Source organism: Corvus brachyrhynchos, unplaced genomic scaffold (assembly GCF_000691975.1).
Source record: "Corvus brachyrhynchos isolate BGI_N302 unplaced genomic scaffold, ASM69197v1 scaffold407, whole genome shotgun sequence".
In the NCBI taxonomy this organism is placed as follows: Eukaryota; Metazoa; Chordata; class Aves; order Passeriformes; family Corvidae; genus Corvus; species Corvus brachyrhynchos.
In genome coordinates, this window is record NW_008239056.1 from 399,920 (window position 1) to 413,407 (window position 13,488).

The 13,488-nt window shown below is 40.6% G+C and overlaps 1 protein-coding gene across 1 annotated transcript; it reads left to right on the forward strand.

Moving 5' to 3' along the window:
- Positions 1-30: 30 nt before the first annotated feature.
- On the forward strand, positions 31-11,240 carry PCTP (phosphatidylcholine transfer protein). Its single transcript, XM_008637556.2, has 5 exons — positions 31-3,235; positions 6,827-6,906; positions 7,241-7,412; positions 8,063-8,130; positions 8,659-11,240. The coding sequence occupies exons 1-5, from the start codon at positions 3,061-3,063 to the stop codon at positions 8,722-8,724; spliced, it is 561 nt and encodes a 186-aa protein (XP_008635778.1). The 5' UTR covers positions 31-3,060; the 3' UTR covers positions 8,725-11,240.
- The last annotated feature ends 2,248 nt before the right edge of the window (positions 11,241-13,488 follow it).

Sequence of the window (13,488 nt, forward strand, 5' to 3'; positions counted from 1 at the left end):
GGGGCCAGCACCACCCTGCCCGCAGCCGCCGGTTCCCCGCACAGGCCTGGGCTCGGTTTCTCCAGGCTCCCAGAAAGCAGCTTTCCGGATAATGCCATTAACTGCTGATGGGAAAGCTGCTGGGCCGTAGTGACCCCTGCCCGCGCACCGTGCCGGGGAACCGAGCTTGTGAGCAGCTGGATGGGGGAATTCCCGGGGAAAGGGGCTGTCGGCCTAACGGGGTGTTCGATGTGCCGCCCTCCCGACCCCCTCTGAGGGGTTTGTGGTCGTGTCCCTAAATATCTGCTCCCGAGCCCCGCCCGTGTCACGGCACCGTGGTCTCCAGGAGTCCTCCCTCCCTCCTGCCTCTCTCCAGAACTCCCTTCACACTGATTTTCCACCGTTCGCCCTCTAAAATGAGGAGGTAGTTCATAAAGGGTTGGAATGAAGTTTTCTCCCCTTTTGAGGGGACTAACTTCTTTAAAGAACTTCAGTAGTTTAGGAACTGACTTGTGATTGACAGTGTTTTCATTCTGACTCAGATTTATGATTCAATACTGACTTCTAAATCCATATATAAATATATATATATAAATATCCTATTTCTTTAACTGAGTGATCACAGTTTCCTCTCAACTACTTACTGGACTTCATGCTGTTCTTTGCATGACAGTTTTGTATTTGTATTCTGAGAAATCATTTCAGACATGGTAATGTTAGAAAAAACAAGCAAGTGTACAGGGCTGTGCTAAAGGCACAGTGGGGTAGGGGAAGCCTCTTTAACAAGCCATCACTTCATAGACCTTGGGATTTTTTTCAGTGATAAACAGCTCCTGTTTACAGTGTGAATGTGGTAACTGGCAGTGGCAAGACGGGCTTATCAATGAGTGCACAGAGCACAGGCGAGGCTGGGGTGCCTGCCAGGTATCCATGCAGGATATCCATGCAGTGTGTTGATGGAGCACAGGGTGCTGGGGGTGTTCCTTCTGGAGTGGATGAAGTAGAGGCTTTAGGATCAACGCTCAACCCAGACCTGTAAACGCATCATGCAGTGAATGAAGGCAAAGGAACTTTGGGAAGCTGGAGGCTGGATTTAGCCAGGCAAATGGGACCAGGGAAACCCTGGCTTACTGCAGTGGCTGTGCTGCTGTTGTATGAATGGCAGCTGGTGAGATGGAAAGTAGCTCAGGCTTCTCCTCCTTATCCTCTCATGCTTTTATACTGTAGAGCCAAGTGGACTATTTGAAACAAACAAACAAACAAAAACATTTATAGGTGTCTGTCTTTTTTTTAAATGTAGTATACGATGCCCTTAGTTTAGGCTGGATGGACAGACTACACAGGATGCAAGTGACCTTTTCAAGTCCAATTTTCTGATTCTACTGGGAAATAAATTTCCTGTTTTCTCTTTCAGTTGCTTCAGATTGCTACAAGAGAAGATGAACGATGTCTAGAAGGAGGGTCTTAGTTTTAAGTTGTTACTGGAAAAATTAAGTTTTTAGCACTTATTGAACTGCAGCTCCACTGTAGCAACAGTAGTCCAGGAAGCTGAAAGCAGCAATTATTTTTCCTGTTGTCTTCTCTTTTTGCCTTGTCTTTCCACCTTCTCTGCAGGCTGGAGAAGTAGATCTGGGCCTTCCTGCTCAGTGCTGTACTCTAACACCGTCCCTGCCCAGCTCCGTGGGGTCCCGCGTGCCCCCACAGGCGCACGGGTGGGTTCCGTGCTGCAGTCGGTAGCAAAGAGTCGAGAAGGGCGTTTGTGTGCGTTCCGCCAGGAGCATTTATTGCTGCTACACTGCCAAAGGTTACACGGGCAAATACCAACGTGATCCCGAAGCTCACAGTTTTATCCGGGGGTGGGGAAAAGGCAGGACCAGGGAACGGGGACCAATGGGGAGCTCTGGGGGAGTGATGAGGGGTAGAGGCCAACAGCCAACTGGGGAATCCAAACTGGGATAGATTAACACAACAGAACAAGCATCCTGGGAGAAGCCTTTTTGGCCACCCTAACATGAAGTGGTTCTTGCGGTAGGGACTTGTCTTCCTGAAAACTCTCTGTCCCTTGTAATGTATGTTCACCGGCCAGCACAGTACTCCAGCCAAGCTGATTGACTCTCTGGAAACAGGCCTCAGAAAACTGAAACATTTCACTTTTGTTTTAACTTTCTTGTTAAAACTTTCTTTTTCTTGTGAGAATTAAAATGTTGATGCCTCTTACAAAGATGGTGAGTTCATGGGGTTACACAGGTGCTGAATAGTTCAAGTTTGAAGCTGGTGATTGGTGCTTCAGTGAAGCCACAGTGAAGATGAGTAGCTTAAGCTTCTTGCTCGCATTATTATTTTCTGGCACTTCAAATCTTCATCTTCTAGAGTTGGTTTGTGAAGGCGAGCAAAAGAGGAAAATTCGTTTATTCACTAACAGAATGTTGTATAATCCTTCTCTTGTTTCCTTGGGAATGCTTTAATTTGATTTCTACACTGTATATTCGAAATACTCTCATTGTTTTACTTTAGTCCTGAACTGGTACTAAGAATGGTACAAACATTGCTCTATAGGCACAGATGGAGTTACCATATGTTGAAAGTAACATTAAAACAGGAGATATCCTGCACCCCACCCCTTCAGTGCGTACAGCTTTCTGAAAGAAAGTAGCTGATAAATATTTAAGGCAGATCTAAGAGTGCATTGTATAGAAGCATGGACATTGTAATGCATTCTTGTATCCCAGCCTGATGTATAAGCATAAATAACTTGCTACAAGAATTTAATGCTTCTGGTAAACCTCGGTGTGGGCAGGATTTAGTCCACACTGACCACTGGAGATGAAAAGGGTACTGTGTTTGTGAAGAAACATGCTCCCTCTGGAACTCCTGATGAAGTAAAAGGGTACTGGTGTAAGGGAAGAAACAACCATTGTGCAGGGCAGGTCAGCCCGGCTGGATTTAAACTTTCATGTATAGATCAAAAAGTCGAGAGGTTAAAGACCGAATCTTGCATTGTTTTTTGAACACTTGCTTTCACAGCTCTTGAGCATATTTGTAGTTTGTGCCCCACCTAACTTCCTTCAGCTGTTCTCCCTGATGCAGAGTACTTCCCTTTCCTGTGTGACTTTTCCTCTCCTCACTCTGTTTCCACAGCAGTCAGGACTTTATGAATATAAAATCTTTGGTGGTCTTGCTGACTGTCCTCCAAAATTGTGTGCAGATGTCTACATGGACTTGGATTTCAGAAAAGAGTGGGATCAGTATGTTAAAGGTAAGCTCATCTAGGCAGTGTAAAAGCAAGCTTGAGTCCACTTTGATTGTTCCCCCTAAAACTTTCCTCAAAGGTATTTTGAAGTTACTGCCTCCAAAGACTTCGGGTCAGGCTTAAATATCTTTTGGGATAAGGTTGCACTCTGCAAATATACAAGTAAACGCTGATATGGAGCAACTAATGTCTCAACAGCATTTATTTTTCCTCTGGAATGAATTCCTTCCATGTTGGTTAAAGCATATGATTGACATCACTGGTTATGCTGGAGCATAACCTTGTAACTTTTAGTTGTAATGCTTAGGTTAAATTTTAGTAGATGTCTTGGGGAGAAATGGAGGTGGTACCTTTTGTGCATCTTTGCATATGGCAGTGGAGCAGTGCATCGTAGAATAATAGCAGGTTGGAAGGGACCTCTGGGATCATCTGGTCCAAACTTCATTCGCAAGAGCCCAGTCAAGACAAGATGGCCCAGCACCCTGTTCAGCTGAGTCTTAAAAGTGTCCAGTTTTTCTCCCTGGGGAGATTATTACAAAGGCTGATTGTTCTCATTGTGAAAATTTTTACTCAGGTTTCCACCAGTTTGATGCATGATGGAATATCTTTTCCTAAAAACATTGGTTGTTCTTGGTGCCTTTTACAGTCAGGAATGGGTGTATCGAGAGAATACTTGGTAACTTCAGGCTTTTACAGAGAAAGCAATAACTAATTTAGTTAAGTTTATTTAATGTTGTCTTTGAAAAACGGTGTTGAACCGGAATATCCATATGATGTTAAAACATCTTAAGTCAGCAGTAACAAGGTAAAGATTCAGCTGATGTAGACATACAGTAATCCATTTATTTTAGAGATGGAGAGCCTTTCCTTTTTAAGCCTGTGATTGAAGTCAGTTCAGGCCAGTAAAACTGAAAAGTGGTCAAAGTGTTTTGCTGAACAAAGAGCAGTGTTAAAAACCAAAGACTTGTTAAATGTTGTGCTTGTTAGGTTTAGGACAGCTCCTCGGTGAATGATTGCTGATAATGCCTGTGGCTGTATTGGTACAGGGGACCACAGATTTAACTCATTTCAGTACTTGGTCAAATTTAAGGAGTAGTGTCTTCATTAAGTGTTAATTGTCAAAACAGTCAGTAGCTTTCTTGTAGCAAAAGCCGTTTTGCCATTAATGAAACAAAGAGCCAGAGTGGGACTCAGCATTATTGTATTGGATGTAAAAATATTCTGCTGAGTTACTTCAGTAGTCTTTAAGTACATTTAGGAGAAATGAGTCCTTCTTAAATAAACACTTCTTTTTTTTTTTTTAATTCCTTCATAGAGAAAAGAAAGGAAGCCGTTGGGGGAAGCTACACCCTTAAACTACAAACTAGATAATGTTGCAGAGCTGACATTTATATCCTTGCTGACCATGGTTTGTTCTTCTGTTAATTTATACTTGTGCTGGTGCTTTAAGTCCAGCATTTCACAGAAATTAACTCTTAAAGGGCATAAATACAACGTAATGCTTTCCTTCCAGCTTAAAAATTGACACAAGGCCACCCATTTTTTAGGACTGTACATATGATGAAATAGTACTAGCCAACATTTTAAATGTAACTCCAGTTAAGCCTGGGCTTTTTCTTTCACATTTAGGAAGAAACCCCAGAAAACTTACATTGACAGCCTTCTTGCTCTTGGTGTTATTGTTTGTACTTCTTGGTACTCTTACAGCCATGCAAGTGGCAGTCCAGAGGAGAGTTCTGTGCTGAACTGCTGGCTGACGTTGAAATAAAAACCTGACTGGAGCAGAAGTAGCTGCCTTTTTAGTCAAAAGGGCAACTGCTCCTGAATGCTTCTGAATATCCACGAGATGTGGGCATCCTGAGGCCTGGTTTGTGCTGCAGCTGCCAATTCAGCAGGGAAGTTGTGACTAAACTGTAGAGTAGTGACTGAAGTACCACATGCTTCTGTGGCATGATGCAAAATGGTTGGGCCTGAGCAATAGTGAAACTTGCTACTCCTGATTGCAACACCTTCCTGATTGAGATTAGACTTCCCAACAATTTAACAGTAATAACTGACTGTTGAAGCAGCAAGTGCTGCTGTGCCTATTATGGATAGAATGGACTTGTAATCTCTTGTAGTAATGCTAAATGAAGTCAGATTATTGATTAAAATGCACTGTATTCTGCTTTGAAGTGAATGAAGGTGGGATGTGTTTACCTATTGTGTGTTTTTCCTGTGTTTGCAAAGATACACAGGTAAATGGGAGAGCTAATAGCAGTTGTATTGGGGTCTTTAAAACTATCATGGTGCCTTTGAAAAAGGAAAACTCTGTGGTTAGAAGTGAAAGTAAAGTGAATAATCCAATGCTCCAGTGACCTCTGGTGGAAAGTGTAAGTGTTGTGGGTTATTACACCAGGTGCATCCAGTACTGCTCCAGCTGGAGAAGAGGAGAAGCTGTTTCTGTGGGTGACAGCTGATCTGCAGGCATACTGACAGAAGCCTGGTTTGGAATATATTACGCAGGGAAAGAATCTCCCATCTGGGGCACTGTTCTTGGCTTATCAATGAGATTGTTAATTGATTCTGGCCTCGCTTTCAAAAACCTGCCTCTGGAGTATATAGAGCACCTCAAGCACAAGTCTGCCCTAAAGGAAGAAAAGACCACTCTGACTGTTCAGGTGCACCACCTTTCTGGATCAAACTACTCTTTACTCCAGGCCCTGAGCCAACAGGAGTTCACCCTGGCTCAGCCCCATGGCTTGTCAGGTCCATTGCCCTCATAGTGGCAGTTGCTGCCTCTATGAAAGAAGAAAAGAAGCTGTAATGTAGATAGGTTTTCAAACTATTCAAAAATCAAATGTGGTTTGATTTGAACTTGATTTTGATTCTTCTCCTTCATGCCACACTGCTATCTGACTGAGTCACTGCTGTGTTTTAGGCACTATTCCTAGGTTACTTTTTTCATGTTCTGCTGTCTTCTGATTTGAGTTTCCAGGCAGACTGAAGATGGTGTAATGAACTGCTCAAGATTTTCGTTTGCTGTTGCATGTATATACTGCTGTGAAATTTCTTACAGCTTTTCCAAAATTTATTAATCCCTCGTGTAAGATGTCTTCAGGTTTTTAGAAAGCTGCACTCATCCTAGTTCCATGTTAACTCAGTATCATTTGCAGGGGTAATGACATGGTGGTGAAAAAGCACACTGCACTTGTGACTTAGAATTGTACAGAACATGCACAGGTGAGGAAAAAGCTTTGAGATGGAAAGGCTTTGAATGAGCAAACTGTTGGAAAAGGAATTTGACTCTGCTTCCCCCAGAATTTTTCTGCTTTTATGTTCTGGAGCTTTTTCCTTGGGGTTTTTTTTTCCACCAATTAATCCAATAGCCACAGAAAAAGAGGTCACGTATTTTTGTGTATTTGATTCCTGAACAATCCTGGTACAGAACTTCTTAATGTCTCTTACTGCTAAAATTTTACATACATATTAATTTTGACATCAGGGTTGCATGTAAAATGTGTTCATGTAAGAAATCTTAGCAGCTCTTGATGCCATCTATAGTTCTGTTGCAGTAGAAATTAAAAATATCTAACAGTCATCTTCTTTCAACCGTAGAACTGTATGAGGAAACATATGATGGTGAAAAAGTAATCTACTGGGAAGTGAAGTACCCTTTTCCTCTCTCAAACAGAGATGTATCCTTTTAAGCTTTTGCTCCTCTGGCAGTTTTTGCCACTTGGTCATCCAGGAATCCCAACAATGATCTGATTCCATTGCTCTGCTGCACTTGATCTAAGGTCTTGCAGTCCTCGTGTTACATGAATATATATGGCATGAAGAGGAGTGTGGGTGTCTCTTCTCACACAGAGCTAGAGCTCACATAGCTGAATTACTGCTCTGCAGGATTGAATCCTGTAGGGCCATGAGAAATAACTTGAAGGAGCTGCTGTTTGTGATGGAATTCACTTGTCAACTCCTCATCCCTCAAAGTGACATTGTTTTGACGTGCCTCCTCAACTTGCAGTACAGTATGTCTATATTCGGGAATGTCGGGAGATGGATGTGGATGGGAGGAAGATCTGGGTTGTGTTAGCAAAAAGTGTGGCTGTTCCTCAGTGCCCTGAAAAGCCTGGTATTATCAGAGTTAAAAGCTATAAACAAAGCCTGGTAATTGAAAGTGATGGCAAGGCTGGATCTAAAGGTAAGAGGTCAAGAAAATGTGTGACAAGTCATGTAGCCAGGGAATGTATGTATTAGCAAAACACACAAAGAGGGGGACTGGAAATTTTAAGCCAAGGGGTACTTTAAAATGTATGAAACTTTTGGAAATGTTCAGTGCAGTGCACTACTGTGAAGAATCTTTTCATTTAGCAGTTGGGCTGGGTAGTCAAGAATAGTCTACTGACCACTTCCTTCTGCCCTCCCATCCCACCCCCAGTCTATACTTCTTTTCCTGCCAGACAGTTCAGCTGGGGAGAGTCTGCTGCAATTTTCTTAACTCAGCAAGGATTCGAGTACTGTGTTTTACAGATGTATAGATTAAAGGGTTTGTCTAGAGCTTGACTCCTGTTTGAGATTAGTCTTTTAAAGACAGTGTTATGTTATAAGACAGGGTGCCAAAAATGGTTTGCAGTAATCTAAATTACTGTTGTGGCTGTGTCAGCTTCCCAGAGGTTAATTGGGAATGTCTTTATTTACTTCACATTTCACTTCAGGACAAGTCAACTTTTTTGTGCGTAATTTAGAGTAGAAATGTTGTAGTTGGTGTGTCAGTCATGCACACCATCAGCTTCTGTCACAGTGTGTTAGAACTAAGTCTCAGGTAACTGGTAACTTCTCTCTCCTCTCTAGTCTATATGTACTATTTTGATAATCCTGGTGGCATGATTCCATCCTGGCTGGTCAACTGGGCTGCCAAGGTAAGTAAAGGTTACAGACAATGATCTTTGGCTGATCTGTTTCAAACAACGAATTCACTGCATTCATACCCACCTTCTACGTGTTGGGCAGAATTAATTTTTTCTGAAACAGATATATCAGCCTTCCTAGCTTTTACACAGTCCCATATTTACAGTCTCACTATTGTATGCTCTCATGACAATAGTTGTAATTAATTGATTTATTTTCATTCCTGTCAAATTCCTTTGGTTTGCCAACCTTGCAGGTAAATTTTTACAACAAACCCCAGATAATCTGTGTTTCAGAGCATATATGAATAGCCTCAAGACAAGCAAACTTCAACAATGCAGTTTGTTCCCAAGGTATTCAAGGAATGGTTTGATGCTATGTACCAGATCTTGGAGTTGTATCTTAAGACAATGGGATATTAGATCTAAGAACTGTATCTGTTTGAAGGCCTTGATCTATATAATGGGAATTCTCATCTTGCTTATAGTTTTTATTGATTCCATTACGCAAAAATGACTTTTCTGCTTTTCTCTTTACAGAGTGGTGTGCCTGCTTTCTTGAAGGATATACAAAAAGCTTGCCTTAATTATTCTAGGAGCACATAGGTGTTGAAATTGATCTTAATTGTTTAATTCCTAGATCTCTGCTCTTACAGGAATGGCTGTTATATATTACACTGGATAAAATCTACCTCTAATATTGGAAAGAATTTTATCTTAGTTGAGTTATGCCTTTAGTTCTATTAATTGTTTTTTCCATCTCCAACTGAAGAGCTGGCCACTGACAAGGTAACACCAACATCAGCTGCAGCTTTTGAAAGTACTCAAGTTTAGCCTTGTTCCCCATGCTTTGCTTATGCTGGTTGTCAGGTGTCCAGCTAGAGGAGTTCTGTGATGGATATGTTACATCCTTGCAAAACAGACAATAGTCTTACTAGAAAAAATGTCTGAACTTAGACTGCAAATTGTCTGCATGTGTTATGCCTGGATCTGCCTTTGCAGGGTGGCTTCCTCCTGAATCTCAGTAATGGAACTTGCATTGCATGGGAGGAAACGCTTTTGCTACCCACGTTTGTCATTCTTAAACTCTCTGCCTGATATAAACCTAAAAAATGCAGGGGGCTGAGATAAATTGCTAGAAATGTGCAGTAGGAGCTGGAAGTCTGTGATGCTGAACTTCCTTAAATCCAGATGTAAAAAGATCAAGCCTAAAGCCTTGCATTCACAGCTCTATACTTCTGTATGAAAAGTAAAAACCCTTAGCTGTGTCCAGATAGATGAAAAAGGAGGAGGTGACTTCTTGCTTGACTGATTTTAGGGGAACAAGTTTTATCTTCAGAGTCAGTAGCCTTATCTATAAAGCAGCTTGGATACCAGCTTGAAACTGGAAGTAATTTTAAACTGGGTGCCTGCCACTGAATGTGGATGAGCTTGATGTGGAACTTGGGCTTGCTTGCATTTCTGAATTTCATGCTGATATAAAGAATGGATGGTGACCCACTAAAAGCTTAATTGAGCAGGAAATTAAATTTCCAGCACCTTTGCAGGGGGTGGGGCAGGGAGTGCCCCATAAAAGAATGAGAGGATATCATTCTCAGGGATTTAAAATATTCTACATTGTTCCTAAATCTAATCCTGTTTCTGGATAAATCTGGTAGTGGAGTACCTTTGTTTTGTTAAAAAGGAAACAATTGAAATGATTGCCTTTATACCTTGTGTGAATATTTGCTTCCAATAAATCATTATTTTATCCATGTAGTGTTCTTGTTCTGTCTCCTAGGTTTAAGAGTGCCATGCTGGGCAGGTCACAAATGACAGGCTGATACTGTGAGCTGCCTTACTTTTAAAGGATTTTGAAAGAATAAGTTGGATTAGAACTAAGCAGGATTTCATGTGTTCTGCTAGCAGTTTAGTCATTTTTCAATATCTTTGACTTGGAGACTGTCACTGGATTGAATATTACAGTGTTATATAACACAATATAACAACATTTTAAAAGGGGACTAGCTGAGGATGAATCTTCCTGGAACAATGATGCGGACTAATTTCCAGTTCTTTCTGAACAAAACTGGCCTCTGTGCCACAATAGTGCAAAACTTACCTGTAATTGTAAACCTACCTTAAAATTTGAGTTGAAATGTTTACAAGCAATATGTACCTAGTGAGCTGAGTATGTGCACAGAGATGAATGGTGGACAAAAGAGGTAATTTTTTCATTATTTTTCTCCAGACAATCTGTAATTTTGTTTCTTCTTTAAGGAAATGAAAGCAGGAGAAAGACTGAAAGTATTTTATAACCATATAGTTACTTGTCACCAAGACAGAGTATACATGTGTGTGCAGTGTGCTGAGACACTGAGGCTGAGAGTTCAGGAGGCTGAATGGCTCCATTGTCAATCCAGCTGAAAATTTGATTTCCTGCAGACCCCGCACTGAGTGTGTAGAATACATGGCCTTTGCTCACATATCCATATTGAAACCATTGCACAGGCAGCTTCTAGTGCTGTACACAACTTTCTAAATTAAAACACGTTTGATTAAACAGCAGATACTAAAACCAGCTTTTCCACTGTTTACAAGGAACTAAGCAATGATGTGAGATGAAAGCAGCATCAGATCTTTTCTTTAGTTCCCCATGGGCTTTTAAAGTAACAAATATGCAGTGACACTTCAGTTTAAGTCTGGGTTACTACACCCATCTTGTATTAATAGGGAAGAAAAGTTCAAGCGGCTTTGTGTCTGAATGGAAGATTTTGACTAGAAAGAGTTGGTATTTTCAGTCTTTGGATGTAAAGTCATTCTTAAATCATTTTAGAGCATTATTAATGACTGATTAAATATTGATCTTCCATAAATTATACATGTATCCTGTGAGTCTTTCTGGACAGCTTGAGCAGGAATTTACCTGCGGTGAAAGTTGTTAAGTCATCATGCGTTATGAGTTCTGGTGCACGGGGTTATAAAACATGAAAGCCCCTTCCCATGCTGTTTCTTAATGTAGCACCTCAAAGTTGGTTTTGTTTCACCAGCTTGCCTAAAACTGGAGTGCAGAGTTTGTTCTTTTAGTGATCTGTTGTAAGCAAAGGGTTGTTTGAATAAAAAAAGAATGAACATTTCTGTTACGTGATGACTGAGTCTCTCATCTTCTCTATCCCACCCCAATTAACAATTTGGTAGGTATCCCAACAGCCAAATAGAACTATAAAAATGCTGTAGTTTCAGTCAACAAACAGGCATCTGCTCCAAAGTGTAATATCAGAGTTTCCATAAATCATAATAAGCTTTGGATCTATCTGCATATAGAACTTGTGTTTTAAATTTAGCAGCTCTTACTGAAATGTGTTCTGGCATGTTCTTCCCAGAAGTGGTGGAATTTTTTTGAATGACTGGTTCTCCATCCCCTGTTTCCATAAGGAATGATGCTGTAACAAAATGAATATAAACCATTCTTCCACAATGTGTTCCAGCCATTCAACTCTATTCTTTCCATGTGATCTCTCTGTAAAACTAATGTATTTGAGTTGGAAGGTAAAGTAAAGGAAAGATTGTCAGTAACCCAAAGTCAACATAGAGAATGATGTCAGATTTGCAGTCACTGGTGCTGCCTCTTAGAAGATGATGTGCAAAGGGAAATGTAAGTTGTCTTTGCTCAGGAAATATCTGGTTGATGCTTCACTTCTCAAGCAGGTCATTGTCTGTTTTTATAATTTAGTGGAACAGAAAAAGTGAGAAGACAGGGGGATAGATTTCAGATGCTAGTCCATGCTAATAGGTGATGTGTCTTCCCACCAACAATTTTGCTTCCCATTATGTCAGTTTTCTGTATACAAACAACATTTTCAAAAGGGATCTAATGATACTTAAATTTCACTTAGCTGAGAGTGATTTCTCCCTGAGCACAGATTTGGCTTTTTCTACAGAGAGGATAATTCATAACCAAATTTGCTGTCTCACTGTAGTTCTCTAATCAGAGGAAACTACTACACTTTCAGACAAAAAACTTTCTTTTCACTCATCTAAGTTAAAAGACGCTGAGAACTTCCATACAAAAATAGAAAAGAAGGCTTATGGCAGGAGGAAAGTTGTTATAAATCCAGTTGGATTGTATGAAAGAGAAATGCATTTTGAGGAGCAATAAAAAAGAACAAATCTCTATAGCAAGATTGGTTTTGCTGGGTTTTTTTCATACCACTCTGCTTTAGAACTGCAGACTTAGGAGAAATCCTGATCAATAAGGTAAATAAGACTGGTGTTAAAGCATCCTACTAATTCTCCTCTGCAACTGCCAAGGAACATATTAATTAGGATTACATGTGCACACATAAAGAGAATGTCATCCTTCTGTTAGCTCAGTATTGCCTGTTCTTTGTAAACTTGACCATAAACAATTATTCTCATTTGGAATCTGAATTTTAAATGTATCCTGGAGTCCTGCTGTGAGACAGAACATTTTGAATGGGAACAGCTCTCCGCTGGAAACCTTCATTTCCAAAGTAAGGACCGCATCCTGTGAAAAGGTGTTTTGGTGGAACCTGCCATAATAATCATGTTGAAAGACCTTGAACATACATATTAATTTCAGTTTGTGAAAAATTTCCTGCATCCTGGCTGTGAAACAGGTTAAACTGAAAGCTGTTCCTGCAGTGTAAGCAGAAGTACCTGTAATACTAGGATTTAGGTGAGTTTGCCTTTATCTGTACTCTCTAGATTTCATACAAATTTTAGTATTTTTCTAAGGCCTGTTTCAGCACTGGAAGCAAAAGAGATTCTGTGATGGACTGGAAGAATCAGGTTTTGCTTCGAGCCTAATTGTCTTATTATTCCTCATTTGTGGAAGAAACCCGTGAGAATTAATCATTTTATCCCTAGAATTCCAAGTTTGGGATTGAAGCAGTTATTCTGCAACACGTAAGGCCAAGGGTTCCCTCTGTGCTGTACATACTGTGAGCAGAGGCCTACTGTGAGTCACAAGGCTCACTGCATTTCTGCCTGAGCGTATCTTGGAAGGTTTTAAGTCTTCCCCTGTTTTGGTCACTTAGAGCCACAGGGGGTTTGGCTTTTACTGTTTCTGGTGCATATACATGTCTTCCAAAGCATGATAGAAATTGTGTGTAATTGCCTGGAAATGGATATTTCATATTCAGCTGCAACTTGGAGTTATAGTTTAGGAGTGGATTTTAAATATTATTTTTATTGAGACCAGGCTGCTGCTGTGCATTTTAAAGTTAATGTGTTTTCTCAGCATGGAAGCCATATAATCGATTTGTACATTTGAGTGGATCTCACAAGAAGCCAAAATTGCCTGGCCAACCCATTTACCCTGTGAAAGGCTCATGATGCTGTTCAATTATTCAAATTAAAAGGAAGAGT